The 25,949-nt window shown below is 47.5% G+C and overlaps 1 protein-coding gene and 1 long non-coding RNA gene across 2 annotated transcripts in view; one reads left to right on the forward strand and one right to left on the reverse strand.

Annotated features, from left to right (window-relative positions):
• Positions 1-2,876: 2,876 nt before the first annotated feature.
• LOC115340765 lies at positions 2,877-8,541 on the reverse strand. The gene is made up of 2 exons (XR_003923163.1): positions 5,495-8,541; positions 2,877-3,724 (listed from the first exon to the last, which is right to left on the reverse strand). It is a non-coding gene; the product is annotated as an uncharacterized LOC115340765 (long non-coding RNA).
• A 2,064-nt stretch (positions 8,542-10,605) lies between these two features.
• Positions 10,606-25,949, forward strand: part of KCNK9 (potassium two pore domain channel subfamily K member 9) — an 89,213-nt gene continuing 73,869 nt past the window's right edge. The window contains exon 1 of the mRNA XM_030012757.1: positions 10,606-11,722. Coding sequence (XP_029868617.1) covers positions 11,137-11,722 — 586 coding nt within the window. The 5' untranslated portion in view covers positions 10,606-11,136. The remainder of the gene's footprint in view (positions 11,723-25,949) is intronic.

A 25,949-nucleotide genomic window follows, 5' to 3' on the forward strand; every position in this document is an offset into this window, starting at 1 on the left:
GGCAGGCGTCTGCGGATACTTGCAAAGATGCTTTGCCACTATAGTTTAGCAGTAGGGAAATGCATCTAGAGTAGACATAAAATTAATCCTGGGGAAAGTCTATTTAAACAGCAATTTTCCCTCCTGAACAGTGTATGCTGAGCAGTCTTTTCAGGAGAATGGTGGGAAGGGTTGTTTGGGAGGTGCGTTAGGGTTAATGCCCCTCAGCTATCAGCACACGCAAGGATTCTCCAGCTGCACTCAGGGAGGCAGGGATCAAAAAACTGAGGAGCTGGTGGAGCTCTGGCTTTTTTTTTTCCCCTCACACCATCAGCTTGACACGCAAGCACAAGCAAAAGTCTCTGCAGTGTTACGTCCATGCAAGAAAAAAGCCTTAGCGAGAGATGAGCTCAGAAATCTTCAAGGCACGATGCCTGTTGGAAACACAATTCGGGTCTGAGAGCCCACTTTATTCTGCCAGTACAGTGGTAACTTCACTGAACATAATGTGCCTTTCCCAAGAATCCCCTGGATTTTGAACACTGCATGACAGACTATCTGCCCCCCTGGGGAAACTAAAATGCGGGTGCTATCTGTTCCCTCCTCTACGTTGTTGCCTTCAAGAAAAAATGCCAAGACAATTCAGCCAGAGTCTCCAGACAGCTGGAAAAGTTGCAGACACAGCTGAAGTGGACATTGATAAACATTTTCTGCAATTCTGACTGCAATTTTTTTCTGCCTAGTGCCAAATGGCTGATTGCACCAACCATCTCCCTCCTAACCCCACATCCTCAGCTCCTAATTCCTCTGTCCGCTTCCTTGCTCAGTCCCCCCACACCTTCTTTCCAGTCTGCTTTTTCCCCCCATCTAGGTTAGATCAGCTGCATCACAACCATCACTGTCATACTCTTCGCTCTTTTTGTGCATTCTGCCCCTACCACTGATCTTTTCTGTCTTGCACATGTATATTGTGAGCCATCAGTGGCAGCCATCCCTAGTCTTGGCTGGTCCTTCAAGATGGCCCTGCTGAACCTGGTGAGCAGTCGGGCATCTCTAAACCTACTAGTAAGCATAGTTTTTCAACTCCTACCTCAGCAACTGAAATGGAGCATGGATTGTTAAGCAAAGCTATGGGTCTTGGACTGATGTGACACCATGCAGGTATAAAGGCAGCAGCACCGTGACAATCCTAACTCACCGTTTTTGGTAGCCAAGAGAGACAAAACCACAGAAAGTCTCACTCTGTTTAGGTATTATTACAACCTTATTCAGTCAGTCAGACTGGCCTGTACTAAGCAACCACAAGGAAGAAATGCTGTCCCAAAGTACTGCTGTATGACAGTTAGGATATAGCAACCTGCATTTGGTTCATACTCTGCCACTAATTCATTTGTTGAGCTTGTAACCATATAACAATGCTGTGCTTCAGAGCAACCACCTGCAAACTGAGCACAGTACTTACTGAATCACAGGCATGTTGTGAGGCTTCATCAATCAATTGTGGTTTTAAAGGACTCTCAACTCCTGGCCCAAAAGTGTAAATCATCATAATTTATGTCCTTGTTAGAAATTTTGTATACAAGTCTTTGTCCTATTCTTTTCTCATAACAAATGTACACCAGGTCAATTCTCAGTGGGTTACTCCTGATTTAAATGTGTGTAACAAAGCTGAGAATCAAATCCCTCATCTTCAACCAGAGGAAGGCTGTTAATACTATAGCCATTTACACATCCTCGAAAATGGAAGCTATTTAAAAGCTTTATTTGACTTCAACAGCAGGAAAATGTACACCTCACTTTCCTCAGCATCAATCCTTTTCAAAGCATATTGTGTGTTTACAAGCTGTCTTGAGCACTGAAATTGATTTTAGAGCTGGGCAGTTATTAAAGGTTCATTTTCCCTCCCTCCTCCAGTTTCAAAATAAGTGATAATATGAAGTGGTGGGAAATTCTCTCCATGAGATGGTACTGCCTTTGCCCTGACTCTGAGTTTCTCAGGAAAGGTTTTCACTAGAGTATATATCCTGCTTGATCTCTACAAGTAAAACTATAATCTTCCTTTCAAAGAAAGAGTTTAGCCTTGTGTGTATGTACAGGTTGGAATTTATTTTGGAAAATAGCTGTAAGAGGCTCTGGCACAGCTAAATGTAATTGAATTAGCTGGGGTTTAAACTATTGCTATGCTCTTACTTCCATTTCAACACAGTCAGATACAGTAATAACAATATTTAGCATCAATTTCTTAATTACTAGTTAGTCCAGTCACTGCCTGATTTTGGTGAGATAAAGCTGACACTTGCAGCACGTCCGTGGAGAAGAAGGGATGATGCTGTTCTTCCACTTGCTCTACAACAGATTGGCTTGCTTGGCCCTAGTCTGTTCTAGGTACATCCCAAAGGTGCACCCACAATTGGAGTATTCACGCCTTGGACCACTGAGATAGGTTTGCAAGAGATGCCAGTGGAAGCAGTGGGGACACCCCACAGGATGTCCATCTTCGTTTGTGGAAGATCTAGACTAAGGCTGCAGCTGGATACCCCACCTGCCACATGCTTTCTCTATGGCTTTGGTAAATCTCTCTGTTCCCTACCTGAAAAATGGTTTATGCAGGAGGAAAATGTTGGCTGGAAACAGTTTTTCCATTACTGGGAGGTGGTCAGGTCATACATGATGGGAAGAGAGGCCAGAAAAAATGTTAGAACAAAATGCACTCTGAAAACTATGGAGGTATCTGAAGAGTGAGTGTATTCATGTGTCCTCAAACAGGAAAAAAACAGAAGGAGGTGTGGAAGAGCCCACTCAATCTCTTTCAAATAAAAAGGATGTGTATACATCAACCATTTATTCAAAGGAGATAAAAGCTAGGTTCTGCTGCTCACGCAGTCAACACAGAGAAGTAAGGTAAATCAGCACATTTTATTCAGCCTTATTTTAAATATTCCAAGCAATATGGAGTCTTTTCTTCTGGACAAGACAATTCTACAGCAAATACTCATGATAGCTCCTATTTTCCCTTTACAGCGGCATTCCATTAGTAACAATTGTAGCTTATTGCACTAGCCAGGAAGCCCCCTAAGCAATTAATTTCCTTCTTCAGTGGTGATTTTAACAAAATGCACACTTCCACAAATTCATTCAGAATTTGTTGCATCAAAACACAGTACCCATTGCTACAGGTAGACATCTCTCGCAGCGCTCTGGATCTTTGTGGCTCCATTACCTTTGGTGATGATGGAGAAGGCTGTACCAGTACAGGGATCTTCCTTTCTACTCTGCCAGGTTCTCAAAGACTTATTCTTATTCAGGGTTATTCAGTTTTGGTACACAAGGTAGTCATCTAAAGTACGCATCAAATATTACATTGAGGCATCTGCTGCAGTAAATGCAAAAGCGACAGTCACACTGTGAGCATTTGGTAATCTACAAATAGATCTGGAAGTCACATTGGCTCTGGAAACTTAGGCGGAGTCAATTCAGTAACAAATGCATCAATAATCAACACCTTTGCTGTATTAATTTCTGCAAGGCAGCTTGTTCCTCTATAGTGTGCCTACAAGACGTGCATACATTACCATCAGTGACTGATGCTGTCCCCTTAGCTGCTCATGTTTAATGAAAGCTTTGTGCCTATATATAAATTCTGTGTTTGAGTGAAACATCTTCCAAATCCTTCACAGCAGTCCTGGAAGAGACCTTCGGCTTGTATATTGAGAAGTGAACTCACCCTTTCTGCCATGCACAAGCTCTGCAGAATAAAAATTATACATGAATATAAAAATAGAACAGAAGAGACTATTTAGGTTGGACCAGATGCTCACATTCCTGCCACCTAGGTGGATTTAATATTAGTGAGTGTGGGAAAAATACAAAGCGTAGGTCTGATCCTGTTCTTTTTTCTCCCACGTGTGAACTTGCTTCACACAAGCACCCTCTCCCTAAGTCAATGAGACTTTTTGTGCATGTTTTCTGTCACTGCTGATTACTTTCAAGAGGACTGTCATGTTGCAGACACAGGGGGGATGGAGGCAAGAATTAAAGCATCTGTCCCCTGTTCTACTTTCTTCTGCATAAACACTGCTTGAGGAAGCGAATACTATTGAATCATTTGATACCTGCCTCAGCGTATGCAACAGAGGTTGCAATCCTTTGAACATCAATGGGAAAAAGGTACAAAGACTAAAACGACAGCTGCACAGGGAAGGTTCCCTCCTCCATCATTTTTCCAAGCTACTGCTTTAAGGACACGGGTGTATTCACCTAGTAACCTGAGCTCGGCTTCCTCTCGCAGTCAGCCAAGTAAGTCCATGGTCCATAAACACTTCCGTGACTGTGCAAATGCACACAGCTGGTGGAAGCAAAGGACGTGAAGAAAGCTTGTGAAGCTAACGGGAAATTTGGCTCCTTACAATCCAGTCTCTAATACTTGTCGTGATAATCCTCGCATTCTTGATAATAGCCTGATCCAAAGGCCACCAGAGCTGATACATACGGCTATGATAGGCTTTGAGTCAGGCATTGCATTTTTAAACTGAGACACACTTCCCAGTTCTTAAAATTGCAACATTTACCTTGGCGCTGCAGCTGCATTGTGAAGGACAGTCTTCATTCATGGTCAGATCATTTAATGAATGAGTTTTGTAGACTTGCAGGGATGAATTTTTATGGGGTACCTCTGGTGAGATATTCTTAATCACTGAAATTGCAGTGTTTTTCTTATGCATTGCCAGTCTCGCTGGGTGTTGGAATTGCTACAGATCTGAAGCACTCCTCTCATGTGAACAGCATGGCAACAACTACTCCTTGTGTGGGACCACCTTCCACGAATAATTGCCTATTGTCACTCAAAAGAATATCCACAGCAAATTTCAGCAGCCATCAGGTGCTGATACGTATCTTTTGCTTCCTTAGGGCATGCAGCCCCATTGAGGACAATGCCTCGTATGGATCTTTTATTGTAGTAATTCAAAGAAACCCCACAAAGGGCCAGAGACACTTTATAAGGCAAAGTGAGCCAGGGCTACACCTCTGCCTTGCTCACCTGTACACAAGGAGCCTCTTACTCTTTATTGCCGTGGCAGACAGATGGGGAAGCCACACAGAGCTGTCACATTAAGCCCCTGCATGGGGTACAGTGGTCAAAAATGGGGCTACCTTCTTGAACTTCAAAGTCTCTACCAAACCATGAGTGGCATGGAGAAATTGCACAGTTTGCTCTCTCTTCCAGCACAGGGGCTGGGGACCATTGGAGGAAGCCTGGTGTGAACAAATTAAAGGGAGTGCTCTTCCTGCTCTAAGGAATAGGTCCATTGAACTCCTCCTTAGGGGAGGATGAGAATTTTTGCTGAGGATGCAAAAATTTTAGCTGGATGCAGGAAGAGAGAGGACAAGTGCTTGGGAGAAAGATCCATCATGGGTCACTTAATAGAGCAACTAAGTGAGGCTCAGAAAATCCCCTGAATTAAAATAGTCTGAGGTTGGGAGAGTATTTAAGGACCTGAAAAAGAATCACACATACTTGTTCTGTTTGCATTTCTCCCTCATGTCTGCTACAGCCTCTGCAGAAGAGAAACTTCTGGGCTAAATGAACCTTGGCCCTGAACCAGAACTGCCGTTCTGACCATCTTCGTGCCACTGTTTCAAGAAAATGGTTTCTTGATAACCTGTGTAGAAAAATAAATAGGTTAGCTCTTTTTCTTTCTAGTTTTGATCATGTTTTTCGGTTATTTTTTCTGGTTTGGGGGCTTTTTTTCCTTATCTGGTTTGTTGGGACTCCTGTGGTTCAGCTGGAAGATGGCTCATGGTTTGGCAGCTCTCAGCCCCTTCTTGCAGAGAGAGACATTAGAGCTCTCTCAAGAAGCACCTCTCGACAGGTCAACAGAAGCGACTGGAGAGGTCCACAAAAGCAACTCGGAAGCCAGTTGCCTTGCAGCTAGCTCTTGCTTTCGTTGCAGAGTGAACTCAAGGTAAAACAGGAGAGCTGCTATAACACAACAGCACCCACACACTCTTACCTTGAGTGTGGGAGACTTCTAACTCTCGTTGACTTTTTGTGGAGAGAGTAGGTGAAATGTTGGGTTAGCACGGCTGCCAGCAGCCAGGGCAACCACTACACAGCTCAGGGTTGTTTTCCAGCCTGGCTTGCTCTCCCTCAAGTTAGGCTAAACTGAGAGGAGCTAAGAAATCTGTTGACACTTCGAGTTAACCTTCCTTTTGGTGACTAAACAAGGTTTGCTGCTTCAGTAGCTCTATCAACAATCAGTAGGTCTATCAACAACAGAATAAAAGACTTTTTTTTTTTTTTAACCTTATGGAGAAAACTTTTGGCCAGGAAAGATCTTTTTAGCCACCTCTATCTATATGAGAGAAAAGCTCTTCACTCATCCCTTACCCCTCTAATCCTTTCCATGCCAGCTTTACAAAGATATATTTTCTAGATTCTTCATCTTTATGGTTTCCTTTTCTTTCAGTCATGCCGTACACCCTGGGTCCCAATCCTGCACTCAGGCTGACAATGAACTTTCTGTTCCTGGGTGTATGTGTCTTTGCCTCTCACTTGGGTGATGCCAGCTCAGCCTGGTGCTCCAGAAGAGCCCATGAGCTGAGCCATAGATCATCCTGTCCAACATCAATCTCCCTGAAGTTTGCTTGACTGCTCTGCTGTAGATGGAAGGATTGAGGGACACGTCTCTTTGGACGTTATTTGCTCTGTGGTTCAAATATGGACTTCTGTTGGTGAGTCTGGATGAGCAAAGACTGGTTCTCAGAGGTGGATGCTTTCTCGGCAACAAGGTCAGCATAAAAGAAGAAAAACCCAAATTCTTGTAGACATAAATTGATGTTTAAAAAATGACTGTGATTTTTCTCTAAGCAATGTTGAAACCTTTGCAAGTACACAGAACTACAAATACTTCCAGTTCCACAACCCCAGCAAAATGCTAATACTCAGATTATTTCTCCAGAAAGCACTACATCAATCCGCAGCTTGACACTGCAGCCTGATCAGAGGAAGGCTGCAAGCTCATGGCCGTGCCTATACCCTCCATGACTGTCACGCTACTTTGTGCCCTGAAGTTCCACGGAGACCTCATCCCTTCCCAGCTGCCCACAGGCTCCACTTTGATCCCACGCTAACCACCACTTTCCAGCTAAAGGTTAATTACTCCAGGGGACATTTCCATCCAAGCTGTTGCCCGCAGGTTGCAATCCCTGCCCGAGCGCTATTTTTAGACCAGCTCCTTCGTTGCTATTGATCCCAGTCACCCTCCGTTAATTAGATACACACAACACACACAGCATTTGCAACTCATTTATCAATTCCATTCAGCACCTCCCTCCCCTGAGATGTAATTTGGAGCCCTCCTTGAATCATGCTATTGATCTTTCCCAGCAACTTTGCTATAGGATTCTCTGTGTTGCAAGCTATTTATAGATTCTTCTTCTTCTCCTGCTCTCCCTTGGGGAATCAGAAATGGGCAACAGCAATCAGACTTCTATTTTTAAGGAGTTGATCGAAACCAGATATTTCCTCTTTTCTCCTTCTTTCCCCTCCTTCCCCCTGTTGCTGTTCTGTACAGGCTTCCTTCAGCAGGTGAGACCTTCCTGCTCCACGTGGTGCTGTAATGATTCTGGTAATGCTGAGGTGATGTGATGCAGAATTTGCCCTGGGTGAAACCTTGTTTGCTGAATTAATGAATTCCTCCTCCTCCCTGCGTCCAAGAGTTTCACAAACGGCTTTGTGACCTGTTTTGTCTGCTCAGCTTGAGGTACACCTTTCAGAGGGCTTCAGCCTCGGAGACTGCCTTCTGAGCCTGCAGATTTGATCCATTTGCGAGGCGCTGGGTTCCCGTTGCCCCCTTGTATCCCAGGAAGCGCATCCAAAGGCCTTAGAAAATTCATAGTCAGGAGTGAAATAGATGGAGTTGCTTTTAGCGATGGAGGATGACAGTAACAAGCCCTGGGGTCCTAGGATTTGAGAAAGACCTAAAACGAGGGAACGTCACCTGAGGCTCAGAGAAGTCAGAAGCAGCTCAGCCTTCATTGAGTAACGTTGAAAATCCCAGCTCTAATGCAGGAGGAGGCCTACAGTTACCAGGGGCAAGGCGACACCAGAAGGGATGGCGTTGTCTCAGGGCGTACATGAAAGCAGCCCCAGGCTTCTGTGGTAACGCCTGCTGCTGAAAATCTGATGGTGAAGTGGGAGAGAGGTGTGCCAGGAGGAGCTGGGCAGGACGTGGGGAAGGGCCCTGGTCTGAAGCCTCGGCTTCACAGTGTGCCTGTGCTTGGGCAGGTTGTGCTGTCGCTGGGGAAGGGGCTGCGCGCGGGCGGCTGTGGTGTGGTTGTGGAGTATGCGCGCGGCTATTTGTTGCGCGGCCTGCTCTGGTGCGTGTGATGCTGTGGTGTGTTTGGCCGCGGGCTGGGGGGGGCTGTGGTGAGCCGTGTGGAGGTCAGAGCGTGTGTGGGGCTGCGTGTGTGTGGAGGGGGGAGGTCACGATGTGACGCTGTGGTGTGCGTGGCTGCGTGTGTGTGTGGAGGGAAGGCTGTTTTGTGTGGAGCTGTGGTGTGTGGAGCTGTGGTGTGTGGGGCTGTGGTGTGTGGGGCTGTGGTGTGTGGAGCTGTGGTGTGTGGGGCTGTGGTGAGGTGGGTGGTGTGTGGAGGTCAGTGTGCGTGTGGGGCTGCATCGTGTGTGGAGGGGGGTCACGATGTGACGCTGTGGTGTGCGTGGCTGCGTGCGTGTGTGGAGGGTGGGTTGTGTGTGGAGCTGTGGTGTGTGGAGCTGTGGTGTGTGGGGCTGTGGTGAGGTGGGTGGTGTGGAGGTCTGTGTGTGTGTGTGGCTGCATCGTGTGTGGAGGGGGGTCACGATGTGACGCTGTGGTGTGCGTGGCTGTGTGTGTGTGTGTGGAGGGAGGGCTGTGGTATGTGGGGCTGTGGTGAGCTGTGTGGTGTGTGGAGGTCAGTGTGTGTGGAAGGGGGAGGTCACGATGTGACGCTGTAGCGTGCGTGGCTGCGTGTGTGGAGGGTGGGTTGTGTGTGGAGCTGTGGTGTGTGGGGCTGTGGTGAGCTGTGTGGTGTGTGGAGGTCAGAGCGTGTGTGGGGCTGTGTGTGTGTGGAGGGGGGGAGGTCACGATGTGACGCTGTGGCGTGCGTGGCTGCGTGTGTGGAGGGTGGGTTGTGTGTGGAGCTGTGGTGTGTGGGGCTGTGGTGAGCTGGGTGGTGTGTGGAGGTCAGTGTGCGTGCGGAGCTGCATTGTGTGTGGAGGGGGGCAGTCACGATGTGAAGCTGTGGTGCGCGTGGCTGCGCGTGTGTGTGTAGAAGGAGGGCTGTGGTGCGTGGAGCTGGGGTGCGTGGGGCTGCGTCCGCGTGGAGCGGTGAGGGCACGATGTGAAGCTGTGGTACGTGGAGCTGTGTGCGCGCGTGGGGCCCGCGGTGTGTGAAGCTGGGTGCGTCTACGGCCGTGCGTGCGCGGAGCCGGGGGAGGGGGGCGGTGGTCCGCGGAGCTGTGCTGTGCGAGGCAGACCTCAGCGTGGGGCCGCGCTCCCCCGGGGCGGGCGCAGCGCTACCTGAGGCGCAGCCCGCCCCGGCCGTGTGCGCCGTCCCGCCCGCTGCCGCCCGCAGCACGGGCTGCGGCGGGGGGGGGGGGGTGGAAGGGGCAGCCCACCTGCCCCGGCCGTTACCCGCCGCTCGGCCCCAGGGCGGGAACGCCCGGCGCCCGCCCCGCTCCGGGCCGGCCCTGAGGGAACGCCAAGAGCCCGCCCCGCCGCCACCGCCACCGCCCGGCCCCGCTCGGCGGCCGGGGCGTGGCCAAGCCCGGGGGAGGCGGGAAAGAGCCGCTCCGGGGGAAGCTCCGCGGCTTCTCCCTGACAGGGCGGCGGCGACGGGGTTAACCCGCTCCCCGCGGCGGGCCGGGCCGAGCTCCCGCCTCCCGTGCCGGCGCCGGAGCAGACACACATTCACACTCGCACACACTCACACGCGCGCAGGCGATGGCTGAGGGGCGCGGGCTCGATTTTCCCCGAGATGATGTCAAGAGCTTGGGAGAAGGAGGAGGACGGTTGCTCTTTTTCTTAACGGCTTTGTTCTAAAATCATCCTAAATAAAGCAGCCCCAGCCCCGAGCGCCGGGGGAGCAGCCGTGAAAGTAGCTTTTTTTTTTTTCTCCTTTTTTCCTTTTTTTTTTTTTTTTTTTTTTTTTCCTCTCCAATTTTTCTCATCTCTGGCTTTGTGTCCGCCTGGGGCCGAGTCCCCCCTCCCCGCGCTCCCGGGCCGCTCTCTTCCCCGGGGAAGCCGCCGGCTTTTTTCCGCTCCTCCCCGGCAGCCCGAGGCCGCAGGCAGCTCCCGCCGCCGTCCCGCCCCGCCGCTGCCCCGGGCAGGTGCTCGGCGGCTGCCGGTTCGCCCGGCGGGCGCCTCCTCGCTGCCCTCCCGCCTCCCCCGCCCGCCGGCCGGGGCGGCTCCGCGCCGCTCCTCCCCGCTCGGCGCGGCTCCTGCGGGGCGCTGGCTCCCCGCCGCCAGGGCCACGCCGGCGGCCCGGCTCCCCCGCCTCCCGCCGGAGCGGCGGCGCGGCCCGCCGCGCCCGGGGATGCTGCCCCCAACTCCCCGCCCGCCGCCTGACAACCGCCGCCGCCGCCGCCGCCGCCCTCGCCGCGCCGGACGCCGCTCCGCTGCCCGCGCCGCGGCCACCTGCAGCAGCCCGGCTCCCCGCCGCCCTCCTCGCACCGCGGCGGAAGGAATAAAGCGCCCAGCCCGTCCCGACCCGCCCGGCCGGCGCTCCCCGAGGCAGCCGGGACCGGGGCGGGTCGGGCCCCCGCGGGCCGCCCCCGACGACCGGAGCCCGGGCGCCCTCCCCTGCCGCCCCCCCCCCCCCCCCCCCAGCCCTCCCCGCGGATGGGCGCGCTGCCGCCGCCCGGCCCCCCCCGGCCCCGCCGCGCCGCTTGAAGAAACTTGGGACGGCGGCGGCCTCCGCCTCCCCGCCGCGCCCCGCCCGGGCTGCGGGGGAGCCTTCCCCGCGCCGCCGCCCCAAGTTCGCGGGGGGACCCGTCCGCCGCAGGACTCCGGCCCGGGGCCGCCGGCCCCTCGGCGGGGCGCCGCCGCCCAGCGCCCCCTTCCCGCGGCGGGGACCCCCTGCCCCTGGCCTCGGTGCTGGGGAGGAGCTGGGGTGCCCTGGATGGCCCTGCGCACTGGGACGGCTTGGTTTGGGCAGGTCCTGCGCAGAGTTTCCCGGCTCCAGGGCACCTGGTCTCGGCGCTCCAGCAGCCTCCTGTGCCTCTCCTCCTCCCAGGAGCCCGAGCAGGCGGGCGGAGAGCGGCCGCCGCCGCAGCGCAAGCTGCCCCGGAGCGGCGGCAGCGGCGGCGGCGGGCGCCGCCAGCCCCCCCGGCAGCTGCCCCCCTGCTGCGGCTGCTGCGGCCTGTCGGATCCCCGGGCGGCCAGGGGGGGACATGGTCCCCTCACTCGCCCCTTGCTGGCGGCCATGAAGAGGCAGAACGTGCGGACCCTGTCCCTCATCATCTGCACGTTCACCTACCTGCTGGTCGGGGCCGCCGTCTTTGATGCCCTGGAGTCCGACAACGAGATGCGGGAGGAGGAGAAACTCAAAGCCGAGGAGATCCGGCTCAAAGGAAAGTACAACATCACCAGCGAGGACTACCGGCAGCTGGAGTTGGTGATCATGCAGTCCGAGCCGCACCGGGCCGGCGTCCAGTGGAAATTCGCCGGCTCTTTCTACTTTGCCATCACGGTCATCACGACCATCGGTGAGTGTCTCGCCTCGGGGAGGCCCTCTGGGGCCGGGGCCAGGGCCGGGGCAAAAGCCCCCCTGGTTGGGAGAAAGGGAGCGGGGCAGGGGGGGCGTGGCATGCAAAGGGTTAAGCGCTGCATGAGTTTTTTTGGCTTTCCTCCCGTCTTATGTAATTCATTGCTCTTCACGGGCACTTGTTGGACTTGGCGTGTCCCGCACCTCTTCCCCTGGAGATGGAGCCTGCGTCCCCTGGGTGGGACTGGAGGGGAGTGGGGCTGGCCTGGTGGGGGGATTGGTGCTGGCCAGGTGGCTACCATCGAGCTGTGGCTTGGGTGGCAAGGAGGAGAAGAGGCGGGGAGACACTCTCCTGGGGTTCCCCTCAGGAAGAAGGAGGCCCCGTTGCCGTGCTCCTCCTTGCACCTTAGCTTAAGAGACACGGGGAAAACTTAGGCAAAAGGCAGTGGATGAGGATGAAAACGATGAGGGCACGGGAACTGGGTCAGCTGGGAAAGCCCTTGATGTAGCCAAGCGTAGTCCTGCTTTTGCAAACTTTGTTTCGGGTTGGCAAGGGCTGTCATGGGGGTTCCCACAGCTGCGGTCCCATCGCGGGGCCTCTCCTGGGCATTCCCAACACGTTCCTGAAGTTTTTATTGCGGCTGGAGTGTTTGATGTGCCAACAGGTCACAGCCTGCGTCTCCTCTTTGTGGGCACACGGCCCGACAGGCAAAACGATGCCCACTGTCACAGCCGCACTGCCCAGCTTCTCAGCCATGCCATTTCCCAGGACGGTCGAGGGACAGTTAGTGGACACAGCCACAGGCTGTCATTTTGTAATTCTCTGCTTCCTGCAGCTAAAGCCAAGCGTTTCACATAAAGTTTGCTTCCCTGCCATAAAAATAAATACCACGGTAACTAGAGGCTGCAGAGTGCACGCAGAACTGTGCTACAACTCTGGCTTTCGCTTGGTGAGCAGGTTTGTTCTTCCTGGTTTTGTATTCATTAAGGTGCATTTGCTGAGGCAGTTGGTAATGTTCTTTGCCCAGCACTTCTAGATGTTCCCCCCAACATCTGGGGGGATCTGAAAAGACCCCTCTAGCTCAGTGGCTGTTTGATAGTGCATTATATTGAACAGGACATGAAAGACTAGCTCTCTTACTAACACAGGACGACTCGATCTTTTTACCATTTAGGGCTTGTTACAAGAAATTTGCACATTGCCACCTGAAGATGCTGACAGTTTTCAGCAGAACGAGCTGTCCGCTGCCCTTTGAGCAGTGTCTACTTATGTTTGTGTTTGACTATATTATACCTGGGGCAGTAAAAAATTTCCTTTGAAAGACCATCTCACAGCATAAAGCCTATTTGCCCTTACAAAGATAAGATTTTTAAGGGATAATTTCCTCTTCTGTTATTAGATATATTTATATAAAATGTATATATTAATAGGCTATAGAATATAAAGTAGAATGTAACTTTGGCTGGTGATGTAGATTTCCTGCTGTTCATTGTGCTCTCAGAACTCTCCTTCCTCCTTTGGTCACTGATCCTCTCTTCCTCGATCTGTCTCTTGTCGTTTATGTGTACAAAGTGAATACCAGACTGTCATGCCCCTCTGGATTACAACAAGGCTTCCACACACACGCCTGTGTACTCACGGTGCCCTATACTCCTGCCTCAAGAGGTGGCTGCAATACTTTCTGCGTTCTTAAGCTCAGTCGTGACAGGTAGAAAGGGCTGTTTTTACAGTAGTTTGCTGTTTTGATTGTATTTTACCTGGAAACAAGTACAACTTGCTTGGGAAGCTTCAGCATTTTCTCCTACAAAGAGCTGGGATTTGTTTAGGAAGCTGGGAGCACCTCAGCGTGCAGAGGATAGCATGCATTTCTGTAGGCAGGGGCACTTTGGGATGTCAGAATTGTTTAAATTTAAAATGTGTATAGCAACGGGGAACCACTGGGAGGAAGAGTGATAATAAAGAATGGTGCAGAAAGACAGACATTCTTTAATGGTTGTTCATTTGGGAAACTCTGCTGCAGGAGGATATGTGATCCGTCTTTCAAAAGTTTATTAATAGTTACTACCCGCATCTTGCCAAACGCACTTCTATTTTGCGTATCATCTCTTCAGTACTAAAGTAGCTTGTGATGTTATCTGATCTACTGGTAGTCTGTAAAAGTGAGCATGGAAGGTTTTTCTTTAATTTCTTATTTATCCTATAATAATTTGGTTCACAGAGGGGAAAAAAATGACTTTCTATGTTTAACTTCTCAGGAAAATAAGAGAAGATTTCTTCTCTCTGTTTCTTGCACAGGGCAGTGATCTTAAATGTTCATATTAATCTTTTGTGGTGGTTCTCACTTTTTATCTGACTGTGTGTACGCTCTCACATACAGTTCCTTCTCCTGCTGAAACCTTCCAGCCAGACTTCAAGAAGCACATGCAGTGGTCTATGCGTTAGTGAACGTGCCGTAGTCAGTAGGTGCTCCTGCAAAAGTGCGTCTAACTAACCATCACAGGCTGATTTTTAAAGCGGGGTGAATAAAAACCTTCGTTGCCTAATCTAGAGTCGTACATCTCTCTCCACAAAACTTCTCTTCAGAGGAGCACGATAGGAATCAGCGGACCGCAAAGCCTAGCAATATGCGTACGATAGCGGACTCGTTTATGTCCAACTTAATTGTTCTCCTCGATACCGCCGCGCTGGCAACGCGTCTGAAGCGATTACCTCTTCGCTGCGTTGATTTAAACTACCGTGGCTTTAACTGGATCAAAGGCGTTTATCGCTGGCCACGGACCACGACCCGGCGGCCATCGGTAGCCTGGCAGAGACCGCCTCTCCGCCGCCGGAGCCGGCGAGCGCGGCGCTGCCCGGGCGGCCCCGGGCGGGGCGGGCGGGGCGGGCGGTGGTGCTGAAGGGACAGCTCCCGCCGGCCGCGCCGGTCGCCGCCTCCCCGCCGCCAGCGCCGGCCTCCCCTCGGCGGTCGGGCGACCTCCGCGGCTTGTTGCTTCCCGTGAAAACACCTCGATAGAGACCTGTTTGGAAGGGAGGGGGCAAAACTGAAAGCCTCCCGTGCGAGGCGGAGCGCTGAGATTCGGTCAGCTCTCACGTTTCCTCCGCTCTCTGGCTTTTGGCTGTTACTAGAGGGTGACGGGGGTTGCTGCTCACTTGTCAGGCTGAGTACTGAACGAAGAAGCCAGGGCTGATCAAGTAAATGGCAACAGTTTTCTTCACCTGCCACACAGCATTTTTTCCTACTCTCCAGGTGCAATGTTGGGTTTTTTCCTTTTTTTTTTTAAAAAAAACCTGACCCAACCAGAAAAAATTGACAACCGCAGGTGCTGCAACATTCGATGAGTCTGCTCTTAAAATCCATTAGCGGCAGAAAAATACTCAGCTTTCACGAAGTTTTGGTCATGTTTGAATTCTGTGAAAGTTTTTAGGTGATCAAAAAGAAGTAATAAGCTGTTTTTGGCTCTCACCAGTTGCTGAGTTTATTTTGGGATTGTTCTTACTTCAGAGTTAGCTAGTATCATTTCTTATCCATTTCCAGTTACACAGCCATTTCCAGTTACACAGCCAAAATGATGTTAGAGAGTGATTTAATCAAGTTCTCCATCCAGCTACTTGTCTTTTATGAGATACACTGTAGAATACGCCACAGAGTTCATCAAGAGGCTGGATACAATGAATGAAAACACCAACTTTTGAAAATAAAAGGTAGTTCCTAGGATTCCTACTAAGTTTCAGTGCCCTTTCCTACAGGTTTATAAGAGTGAGTAAACTGCTTCTATATAAGCAGGTGTCAACACTGTCAAAATGTGTTATTGGTATTCATATCGCTCCATCGTTTAGGCCTTAAAGGGTGATAGTCATACTTGATTTAACACCACCAAGCTCTAGTAAACACTGAATATTTCTGGAGGCTTGTGCAGAATGTAAAGAACTGAAAGCTGTTTATGTCACCCTAAAATGAACTGAAACAACAAACAGATTGAGGATTTTTATTTATTTATTTTTTCCTGAGAAGTGACTGTAAGGGGAAAAAAATTAAGACACTGTGTACTGTCAATTGCTAGGCTCTTTTTCTAGTTTTAGGCCTTTGTTTTCAATTTCAAACCTACTACAAGCAGTGACTGAACTATCCTGGTGAACACAGACAAGATATTTTTTAAGAATGTGGTCCAATACCTGTAATGGTGAACGGAATATCCACCTGTTGACAGCTGTTTGGCTAGTGAGTAGCTAAACACTCAGGAACTGTCTATGTCCAGATGAGGAGATTGCATACTTTTGGCAGACAGTGGCCTGACAGGGAGTTTGAACCTGCATTAATGAGCTAAGCAAACACATACTTAAATACATTTCAAGACAGTAGTTAAGTCTCCGTATCCTTTCTCTGCATCACTTTACCCTTCTGTAAAATGGGTATAAAAATACCAAGCTGGTAGTGTTGTGATGTCTCTAATTTGAGTTAGAAAAAGACATAAGTGTTTTCACCTGTGAATTATTTTGTCAGTATTGCTCCTCCTTTAAGACCAGCCTCTGTTGTTTTGAGTCTGCTCTTGGGTTTTGATGGATTATAATATTTAAAGGCAGTTCATTGAAAAGCTTTGAGTAGGGAATCATGACAGATGGACAATTTGCAATGGAAAGAAAGAAAAGAAAGGAAGAAAACAAGACATGAAAAGGGAAAGAGAGAGAATAAAGATACCAATGCTTTGGTCAATTAACTGCTGCATTCATGACTTTCCAGGGTCATGAAGGTCATATCTCATATACAAACCCAAACAAGCACAGAGTAGATGAAAGCCACTCTATTATTAATAAACTCACATGAAAGTAGAGAGCAAGATTGCTTGTAGATGCACTGAAGTAATGAATCTATTCATTCACACGGTCTGAAGATTCAGCAGAGAATACTGGATGATCAGGATTTGAATATCTGTTGGTGGTATCTCCCAGGCAAGGAGGAGGTCAGCTTCAGCAAGCTGCGTGAAGATGAACTGTGCATAGGGTTTTGCTCCCCTGCATAACTAAAATATTCTGCAAGATCTTCTCACACTATATTCTTTGTCTCATGGAGATTTAAAAAAAAACATATCCAAAATAGTGTTCTGCTAACATAGAGAGGTCTTTGTGGCTACTTTGCTCACATGTTCATAGAAACAGTTCTTGAGTTCTTGAAAACTGGTTTTGCAATGATACCTCACATTCCTGCCAGAGGCACAGTAGCAAAAGTTTTTTAAAAATCACTGATAAGCAAGGCAAAAACATAGCTCAGACTGATGCTGAACTGCTACTTCCCACTGTAGGGCTTACTGGCAGTGCAAATGCAATATCCAGTAAAAGTCTGAAAACAGTTTTGGGGAAGCATTGAGAAACCTCTAGCTACTCAGCTGGGTGATGGTGTCAGCAGATTTCCTTAGCATAACCAGGCTTGAGAAATTACTGTCCTGTAGTTTTTTAGGATTTGGTGCTCTTTCATTTCCTCCTAACTATTCATAACTTCTTTCTTTAACTGAGGCAAGTGAGATTTAGATTAGGCATGAGGAAACTCTTTCCACCTGTCAGGGTGGTTGCGTGCTGGAAGAGATTGCATAAGGAGACTGTGGAATCTCCATTGTTGGAGCATTTTAAAAAGAGTTTAGACAAAAATCTGTCAGGAGTGGTTGAATTACAGCTGCTTTTGCCTTTGGGGAGGAAGATGGACTGGCTGACCTCTTTAAGCCTTTATCAGCTGTATGTTCTATGATTTTCTGAATCTTCCTTTTTCCATGTCTTGAGCTCTAATAGTTCCTGGGCTATGTTGTTCTTCTTGAGATAGAAACCCGAAGATCTTTGAAATTCCATTTTCTCCACTATATGGTCTTTGCTTACTGATTATTTTTCTATGCAGTAAAACCATTTATGTACCTTTGCAAGTGTCAGCATAGAAATATCTGTGTTTACCCACTGACGAGGCTACAAGTTAGAGGTGTTGGTGAGTCTTATGGGAAAGAAGTTAGCTGAAGAAGAAAATGATCTTGCTGATACAAGGATGGCAAGCAGAAATTTACAGGGTGGAATTGGGAGGGAGAAGAGGTGTTCTAGACTAAGAATAAGGGAAGAAGTTTAGCTGATAGCTATGGGCTTATGCCTGCTTCAACTAAAAAGATTAAAAACCCCTTTGCTTTCTCTGGGAACAGCATCAGAACTCTGAGGCCTGCTCTAAAGAAAAAATTATTAATGGAGAGCTTGCCTTTTGGACACCATGGGTTTTGGGACAGACGCTGCTGGTCTGGCACAAAGCAAGGACCAGAATGCTGTTGTCTTCTCTTGAAGGCAATCTGAGCTGAGGTGCTTAGTTCCTTCAATGCCAGATCATATTCCTTCATAAATGCTGAAAGCCATGCTTATGGCTTTGAGCTGTAGTTACACAGCACTTTATATTCAGAATGCTGTACTGACATTAGGTGATTCATCTTCACAACACCTCTGTGTAAAAATTATCCTCAATTTAGAGACAAGAAGATAAAATGAGTTTCTGAAGATTCAGGTTGGGAACTATTTCTAATTGCCAAACAGCTCACTTCTCTGTCTTTCAGACCACATGGCATTAGTTTATAGCCAGATTAAACAGTGAAGATGAACCAAAGGCAAAGATCTATAATGAATTCAAAGTGATTTTAGAAAACTCCTGCAGCTTGGGTCTTCTGACATGCAATAATAGCAGAACCTAGACCTTTATTACACGAAGGAGCATATACAGTTCTTAGTAATTATCTCTGTTATTACTATGTGTCTTCTGTCAAAGGCCTTTTAGGTTTTTAGGTACCCAGTTTCTATGGATTTTACTGAAGATCCTTGACTGGATCCGGATAAAGGCCACATGAAGTATCCCCTTCCCCTGTAACAGATGTTAGCAAGGACGCTTGCTGGTGATGCAGAACTAATCAGTAAGAGTCCTTGCTGCTTCTAAGTTGAACTAAGAAGTTACTGTGGACTTGCAACAGATGTTTGTTGTGTGTAGCAGGCCTGTTCATCTCTTTTTGGCTCGTGGATATTTTTGAGTGAAGCCATGGGCTAATTGCGAAATTTCACATACGTAGATTGCTGCAATGCAAATTAATTTGAATTCGTTACCTTCTGTGGATTATAGTCTATGGAATCTACTGACTTCAAGTTAAAATGTATGGATAAAGTCCTTCCCCCGGGTTACCTATACCCTACCAGGTGTCTGTGACTTGATTAGCTACAACTAATACTGATATTGTTGGTGGTGTAGCTATGGCAGTTTCTTTGATTAAGGTGAGAGTGTCTATGCATGTGGTGGGTTGACCCTGGCTGGATGCCAGGTGCCCACCAAAGCCGCTCTATCACTCCCCTCCTCAGCTGGACATGGGAGAGGAAATATAATGAAAGGCTTGTGGGTCGAGATAAGGACAGGGAGAGATCACTCACCAATTACCATCACGGGCAAAACAGATTCGACTTGGGAAAAAGTAATTTAATTTATTTCCAATCAAAATCAGAGTATGATAATAAGAAATAAAACCAAATCTTAAAACACGTTCCCCCCACCCCTCCCTTCTTCCCAGGCACAGCTTCACTCCCGAATTCTCTACGTACCCCCCACAGCGGTGTAGGGGGACAGGAAATGGCAGTTACGGTCAGTTCATCACACGTTGTCTCTACCGCTCCATCCTATTCAGGGGCAGGACTCCTCACACTCTTCCCCTGCTCCAGCGTGGAGTCCCTCCCATGGGAGACAGTCCTCCACGAACTTCTCCGATGTGAGTCCTTTCCACGGGCTGCAGTTCTTCATGAACTGCTCCAGAGTGGGTCCCTTCTATGCGCTGCAGTCCTTCAGGCACAGACTGCTCCAGCGTGGGTCCCCCATGGGGTCCCAAGTCCTGCCAGAAATCCTGCTCCAATGTGGGCTCCTCTCTGCATGGGTCCGCAGGTCCTGCCAGGAGCCTTCTCCAGCGTGGGCTTCCCATGGGGTCACAGCCTCCTTCGGGCATCCCCCTGCTCCAGTGTGGGGTCCTCTCTCCCCGGGCTGCAGGTGGAGATCTGCTCCCCCGTGGACCTCCCTGGGCTGCAGGGGGACAGCCTGCCTCACCAGGGTCTTCCCCACGGGCTGCAGGGGAATCTCTGCTCCGGCGCCTGGAGCACCTCCTCCCCTCCTTCTGCACTGACCTGGGGGTCTGCAGGGCTGTTTCTCTCACATGTTCTCACTTGTCTCTCCCGCTGCAGTTTTTTTTCCCTTCTTAAATCTGTTCTCCCGGGGCGCTACCACTGTCGCTGATGGACTTGGCCTTGGCCACTGGCGGGTCCATTTGGAGCTGGCTGGCATTGGCTCTGTTGGACATGGGGGAAGCTTCTAGCAGCTTCTCACAGAAGCCACCCCTGTAGCCGCCCCACTACCAAAACCTTGTCATGCAAATCCAGTACAATGGATTAGGAGATATCAGGAAAAAAAACCCCAGAAATTAAGGCCTGATCCAAAGTCTGATGAAAATAATGGAGAGAACATTTTGAGTCATAGTAGTTTTGAATCAGGCCATTATTTGACATGAATTGTACAATGCAAGGAGCTGTATTGTGTAGAAAACCGACTCCTGGAAAATACCTGTAATAGCAGTTTTCAGATTTTTTTTTTAATAATGAAGGAAACAGATTTTATGGAGTCAAAGTGTATGTTGACTTTGGCATTTATACTGATTTTGATTTTTCTAATTGAAAGTGAAAGGCTAAACTACATGCCCACTGCATACCTTAAACTTCAAGCAAAGAGAAATCTTGACGAAGAATGTTGATGCTTTTTATTCTATTTATTTTTTTTGGTGTTTTTTTTTTAATTTATTTTGCTTTCTTTCATTGCTGCCAGACAGTTAAGAACCTCCACTGATCCACTGAGATGCCTTTTTTTTTTTTTTAAAGTGTAATGTACGCTTACTTTTCTGTTTCGGGGGAAGAACCTCCTAAGTTTCTTAGGAGTTTTTTTCATTTTAAGGAGTTAAGTGACCATTTTTTTTTAATGTCTGGCCAATTGCCACAAGAGGCTTATGCAGTCATCAGTTGGTTAAAGGGTTCAGTATCAGTTTTAACTGCTTTCATTATGGAGATGATTAGGGCATGTCAGTGAAAGACATATCTCTATTAAGGGCTCATGTATTTGTTACTTATTAGGATGATTAGGAGGGAATAGACTATATTGTCCTTTCAATTCCCTGCACCAGCAAGAAAGAAGAGCTTCAGAGAAAAGCAGGCAAGTAGTGGGGTTAAAAGGTATCTAATGGGAAGTTGATTGTCTCCTTGCTCTCCTGTCACAGAAGAGGATCGCTCCCTTTGCTAGCTGCGTGAGTCTTCTCAGACAGGAAAATTTCACAGAGAGCTTTAGGGCAGAGATTGATGAATGAAACCTGCAGCAGCTCTCTCTAATTGTATAGTGCAGGAGATTAGCTGCGAGGAAGTGTTCGAAGACTCCCAATTTAGGGATATTCTTGGCATATTGAAGGGAAGGTAGAAATAAAAGAGAGCTATTCCCAAGGCAATTGGCACTGTCAGCAATTTCTGATGCACACTACCATTAACTCATTACAGAGGTGTTTTGGGTGCAGATGGAATGTTTTATTTCTTCCACTCTTTTCTTTTGATGTCCTCTAGAGAGGATGTCCTCCTTCTATGTGTTTAAACCATCATAGGCTATTGCTATGGGAACCGTATCAGAAATAAACTATTGTAACAAACCTGTGACCACCTGGAGTTTTGAGTTGTCACTTTGCTGCATTTCACATCCATCTGGAACTTTCCAGGACCAGACACAGTAGGAAAAGATGTCAAATACTCTTGTTTCAAATGTCTAGGCCTCCATTACTTGAACTAATGAACAGTTGCTGTTAGCTGCTAATAGTTTGGACTGTATGGTGAAACAGGTCTGACTTCACTCAGTGAAAGTAGTGTTATTGGCTGTAATAATTTTTAAAAATCTGCAGTTTGGTACTTAGGTTAACTTTTCTCTGGAAACTAGGGGACCTGCAATAAAATGAACTTCAGCAGCAGGAAGGATGTGGAGATACTGCATCTGAAATGTTTTAAAACTGTTCATGAAATAAAGATGATTGAACTCGCCATTACAATCTTGCATCAGAGAAACACCTCATACTTGCAGAGGTGACTTGAAGTCTCAGTGCTTCCCCACAGTTTTTCTGGCCTTTGGGAACTTCTTGGGCTTCCAGAGGTAGACCAGGAGTTTTAGAAGACTTTCTTACAGGATAAAGCATATAGTATTTTCTGCTGAGGACTAGAAGCAGTAGAAGGATGCCCTTTCAGCATTATTCAGGATCGTTACATATACTAGGCTGTCAAAAAACCTGGATTGCCCTAGACTGCCAAAGAGGAAAAAAGCATATTTTGGGATGTGGAAGTCTGGGGACCAACATTTGGGGAGTGAGAGTCTCTCCCAACGTTTGAAGGGATCTACCCACCATCACTCTGACACATCCTCCATAAAAGTCCCTGATCTACTATTTGTTTCCTCCTGGACACCAAATATGAGTTATCATTGCAGGGGTTTGTTTTTTTTTTTTTCAATATTACTTAGGTGTGTTAGAAATGAGATAACGCTAGTTCTAGGCAACTGATAGTTAAAACAGCAACACTGGATCTGTGCCATTGGAAGCACCTGGAAATCCCAGTGATTTGACTTGAATTCTTCAGTTGACCTTTCAACTGATATGTTAAGAATTCAGTGATCTTCTCAAACTTTCTCCTTCAGAGTTTCTCCCCTCCTTTGCTATTTCCTGTAGGAATGAACATCCCAAGAAGAGGAAGGAGATGGTAGCTGTTCAGTCTGTACTGATGCCCTATCGGCTTTTGCATTCTTTTCTGGTATTTTTGTCTGACAGAGAAATACATGATCATCCAGTCTTTTGGCAGCAAAAGCTTAAGCTCATGATTTGCTCTTAAAACAGATCCTGCCCAGTAGTAAAAGGCCTGTTATTTAAAGGGCAGTTTTCAAAACAATTAGGACTTTAGTAGCAATGTGTTTGCCTTAATGAGCGCACTCTGCCAGTCAGAGGAAACAGCATAAGCTGATACCTACTGATGTAGGCCAGCAGAGGCAAATTAGCAGTATTACAAGTCAGTTCATGAATGTACTGCACATCCAAGAGGTTTATTTCAATGCTTGAGAAGTGCTAGGTATGATTCAGAATGGCTTCATTTTTTTTTTCTTCCCAAATAACCACCCCCAATTATATTTTCATTTAGAAACCCTCATACTGCTCCTATGCTTGTGATAGCTTAATCTGTATGGGTTGCCTTTAGCTCTGGTTTGACTTGGACTGGCACCAGAAATAATTTTTCATAAAGTCTCAGTCTTACTTCATTGCTGTTGTTGTATGATGTTTGAAGTCAGTGTCCTTATGATGTAGGTAGGTCAGCTGCTGGCATTTTGGTATGACATAGATTTCTTTTTTAAAGGTTTCAGGAGGTTTTTCTTTTCTCAGGATAGGCGACAGTAAAGGCTGGTGGTACTGAAGCGGTAGATGCATGGGTTGCAAGCTTGGCTCTGAGTATCTAATGATAGGTATCACAATGGAAGTTGCTGGCTCTTGAGCATCTGTGGTTCTGATTCGGATGACTAGCTGAAACTTGACTGCAGGTTGGGTCATGAGCAGTTAAAAAATATTTCCATGATCTCTTTGAAAAGAATCCAGCCTGGGGAGCTTTTCAAATCTGACCAAAGCTACGGTCTGTTCCTGAAGAACTTGAGTGTGGTACGGTGAATAAGAAAAGCTGTTAAACAACAGCAAGGAAGTGTTAGAGTGGCCACAAAGAAAAAAATCTTTCTAGCAATGATACTAGTGAGACACTGAAATACATGGCCTGGGGAGGCTGTGGGCTCTTCTTTGCTAGGTCTTGAAGAACAGGATAGACAAGCATCTGTCAAGAATGACCTATGCATACTGTCCTGCCTTGCGGCAAGGTATGGACTAGCCTTCTCCTGCCTTATTTTTAATGGTTCTGTACACACACAGGCTGTTTGAAGTTTGTCTTGGATCTTGCTTGGTATCTATGTGAGTTTATCTTGTCCTTTTTTGCTGAAGGTTCCTGCTTCCCTGAGGGCTTATCAGTGCATCCTACAATTTTGTCTCCAGCTGAATATCTGGATAAGAATCAAACCTCTTCTCTAAGCAGCAACTGTTCACTGTCAGCAGTGTCACCAGTTTTTTATGGCTGCTGTTTGAACAGCTCTACCAGTGGCTGTTGCAGGGAAAAACAAACATGCTGCCGATCTTTAAAAAAGGGACAGGAGAGAACATGGGGAGTTAATGCTCAGTCAACCTTAATTTGATACTCAGAAAGATATTTGACCAAGCTGTTAAACAATCAGCGTGAAAGTACCTAGGGGATAACAAGGGACAAGCTGGAACAAACACAAATTTTTCTTGAGTAACTCACATTGGACTTCTCTGGGTTGTTTTTTTTTCAATAGATAGCTGATAGTGGGGGAGCAGTAGATGGTGATGTTTATTAAGTATGTGGCATTATAATAGCATTGAGTTCTCATAATTACAGTAGAAAAACATAAACTGGATTGAATTGCCACAGGTGGGTGCAAGGTCTGGATGCACACGCACTGTGGACTAGAGGTTGCACTGTGGCTGAACTTACCACGTGTGAAAAGCACATAGACTGTGCAGGTGGTTGTAAGTGGGGCAGAAAATACAAACCTAGTTGCCTCCTGCTAAATCTGCCACCACATAACTTCACAACAGGACAAAAAAAATGCAAAAATATTTGTCATTAGTTTTCTGTCAAATTGGATGGACATAACATGTACAGTCTTACAAGGGTCTGTCTTGTGGTTGGTACTATTCAATTTTCCCATTAATGGCTTGGCTGATAGAACAGAGAGTACACATATGAATTGTGAGAGAGGTGGCTAGCACTTTGGAGGGGGGGAGCATAATACAAAATGATTTTGATAAATGGTCTGAAATCAATGTGATGAAATTCAATAAAGACAAGTGCAAAGTACTACACTGCAGAAGGAGACATCAAATGTACACATAGAAAAATGATATGAACTGACTTGATGCAAGTACTGCAACATCATGCTGATAAAGTGGATTGCAGTCTAAATATGAGTCTATGGTCTGAATTGTTCAAAACGGGCAAGTGTTGGATATAAGTTACAGAAGGTAGTTAATTCTGTTTTGTTGGTATTGGTAAGGCTTCAGCTTGAAAACTGGGTCCAGTTTTGGGAACACCATGTTTTGAGAAGGAAGAGAAAAATCAAAATGCTAAGAGAAAACCTGACCTGTATTCAGTGTGAAGTGGACAAAGGTGGTTTAGTCTGGAAAAGAAATATATGAAGGGAGGAATAATAAAAATCTTCAAATATGTGAAAGGTTTTTGTAAAGAGGGCAGTGGTAAGTTTTTTCTACACATATACCCAAGGTTTACTCTTCAGCATGGCAGATGTAGGTTCATTGTCCGCTGTGAAAACAGCTGTAACGTGATCTGTAAGGAACCTCCAAAGTGCCAGTAGTAAGATATTTATCTGAACAAGTTAAACAGTTGTCCAACATGCATGGGCTTGATATACTTCAGCCTGCCTCATGGACTAGGTTACCTGCTGAGGTCCCTCCAAGCTGTGTGTTCCTAGGAGTGGGTGGCTGATAGCTGCTATACAGGAGCTGCCTGTTGAGTTGAGTAACCCTTAAGTGATGGACTGAGGATCCAAGCATCCTGAAACAGGTCAAATAATAGTTTATTGAGGTTTCTCCCAGCCCTCAGCTTCTGGGATTATACACTCTATGGATGTTTCTGAGTACAGCGCTAAATGTACAGCAACATTTGCTATCTGGCAGTGGACTTCATTATGGTCAAGGCTGAACTTGCCTTTAAGAGAGCTGTTCTGCTAGAACAGGCATCAATATGCATCTTGCAACCCCCACTCATTTTGCATTTTGGGTCACAAATTCTGTCATGCTGAAACAAAGAGGTTTCTCCTCTTTCCCTAAATCCCATGCATACAAACCAGCAATTTCCATAACACAGACAATCATCCAATCTGTTATCTTGGCAGACACCAATGCCTTTCTACTTTGGAGGAAGGAAATCTATCCCATAATACACCTGTGCAATATATGGCGATGGTGATTTCGTTGCTAACCCCCGCAGCAATCAGTTTATGCCCTCAAGCATGGGATTTGATTATCCTTGTCATTATCTTAGCTACAAATGTTAT

Source organism: Aquila chrysaetos, chromosome 4, assembly GCF_900496995.4.
Source record: "Aquila chrysaetos chrysaetos chromosome 4, bAquChr1.4, whole genome shotgun sequence".
Lineage (NCBI taxonomy): Eukaryota > Metazoa > Chordata > Aves > Accipitriformes > Accipitridae > Aquila > Aquila chrysaetos.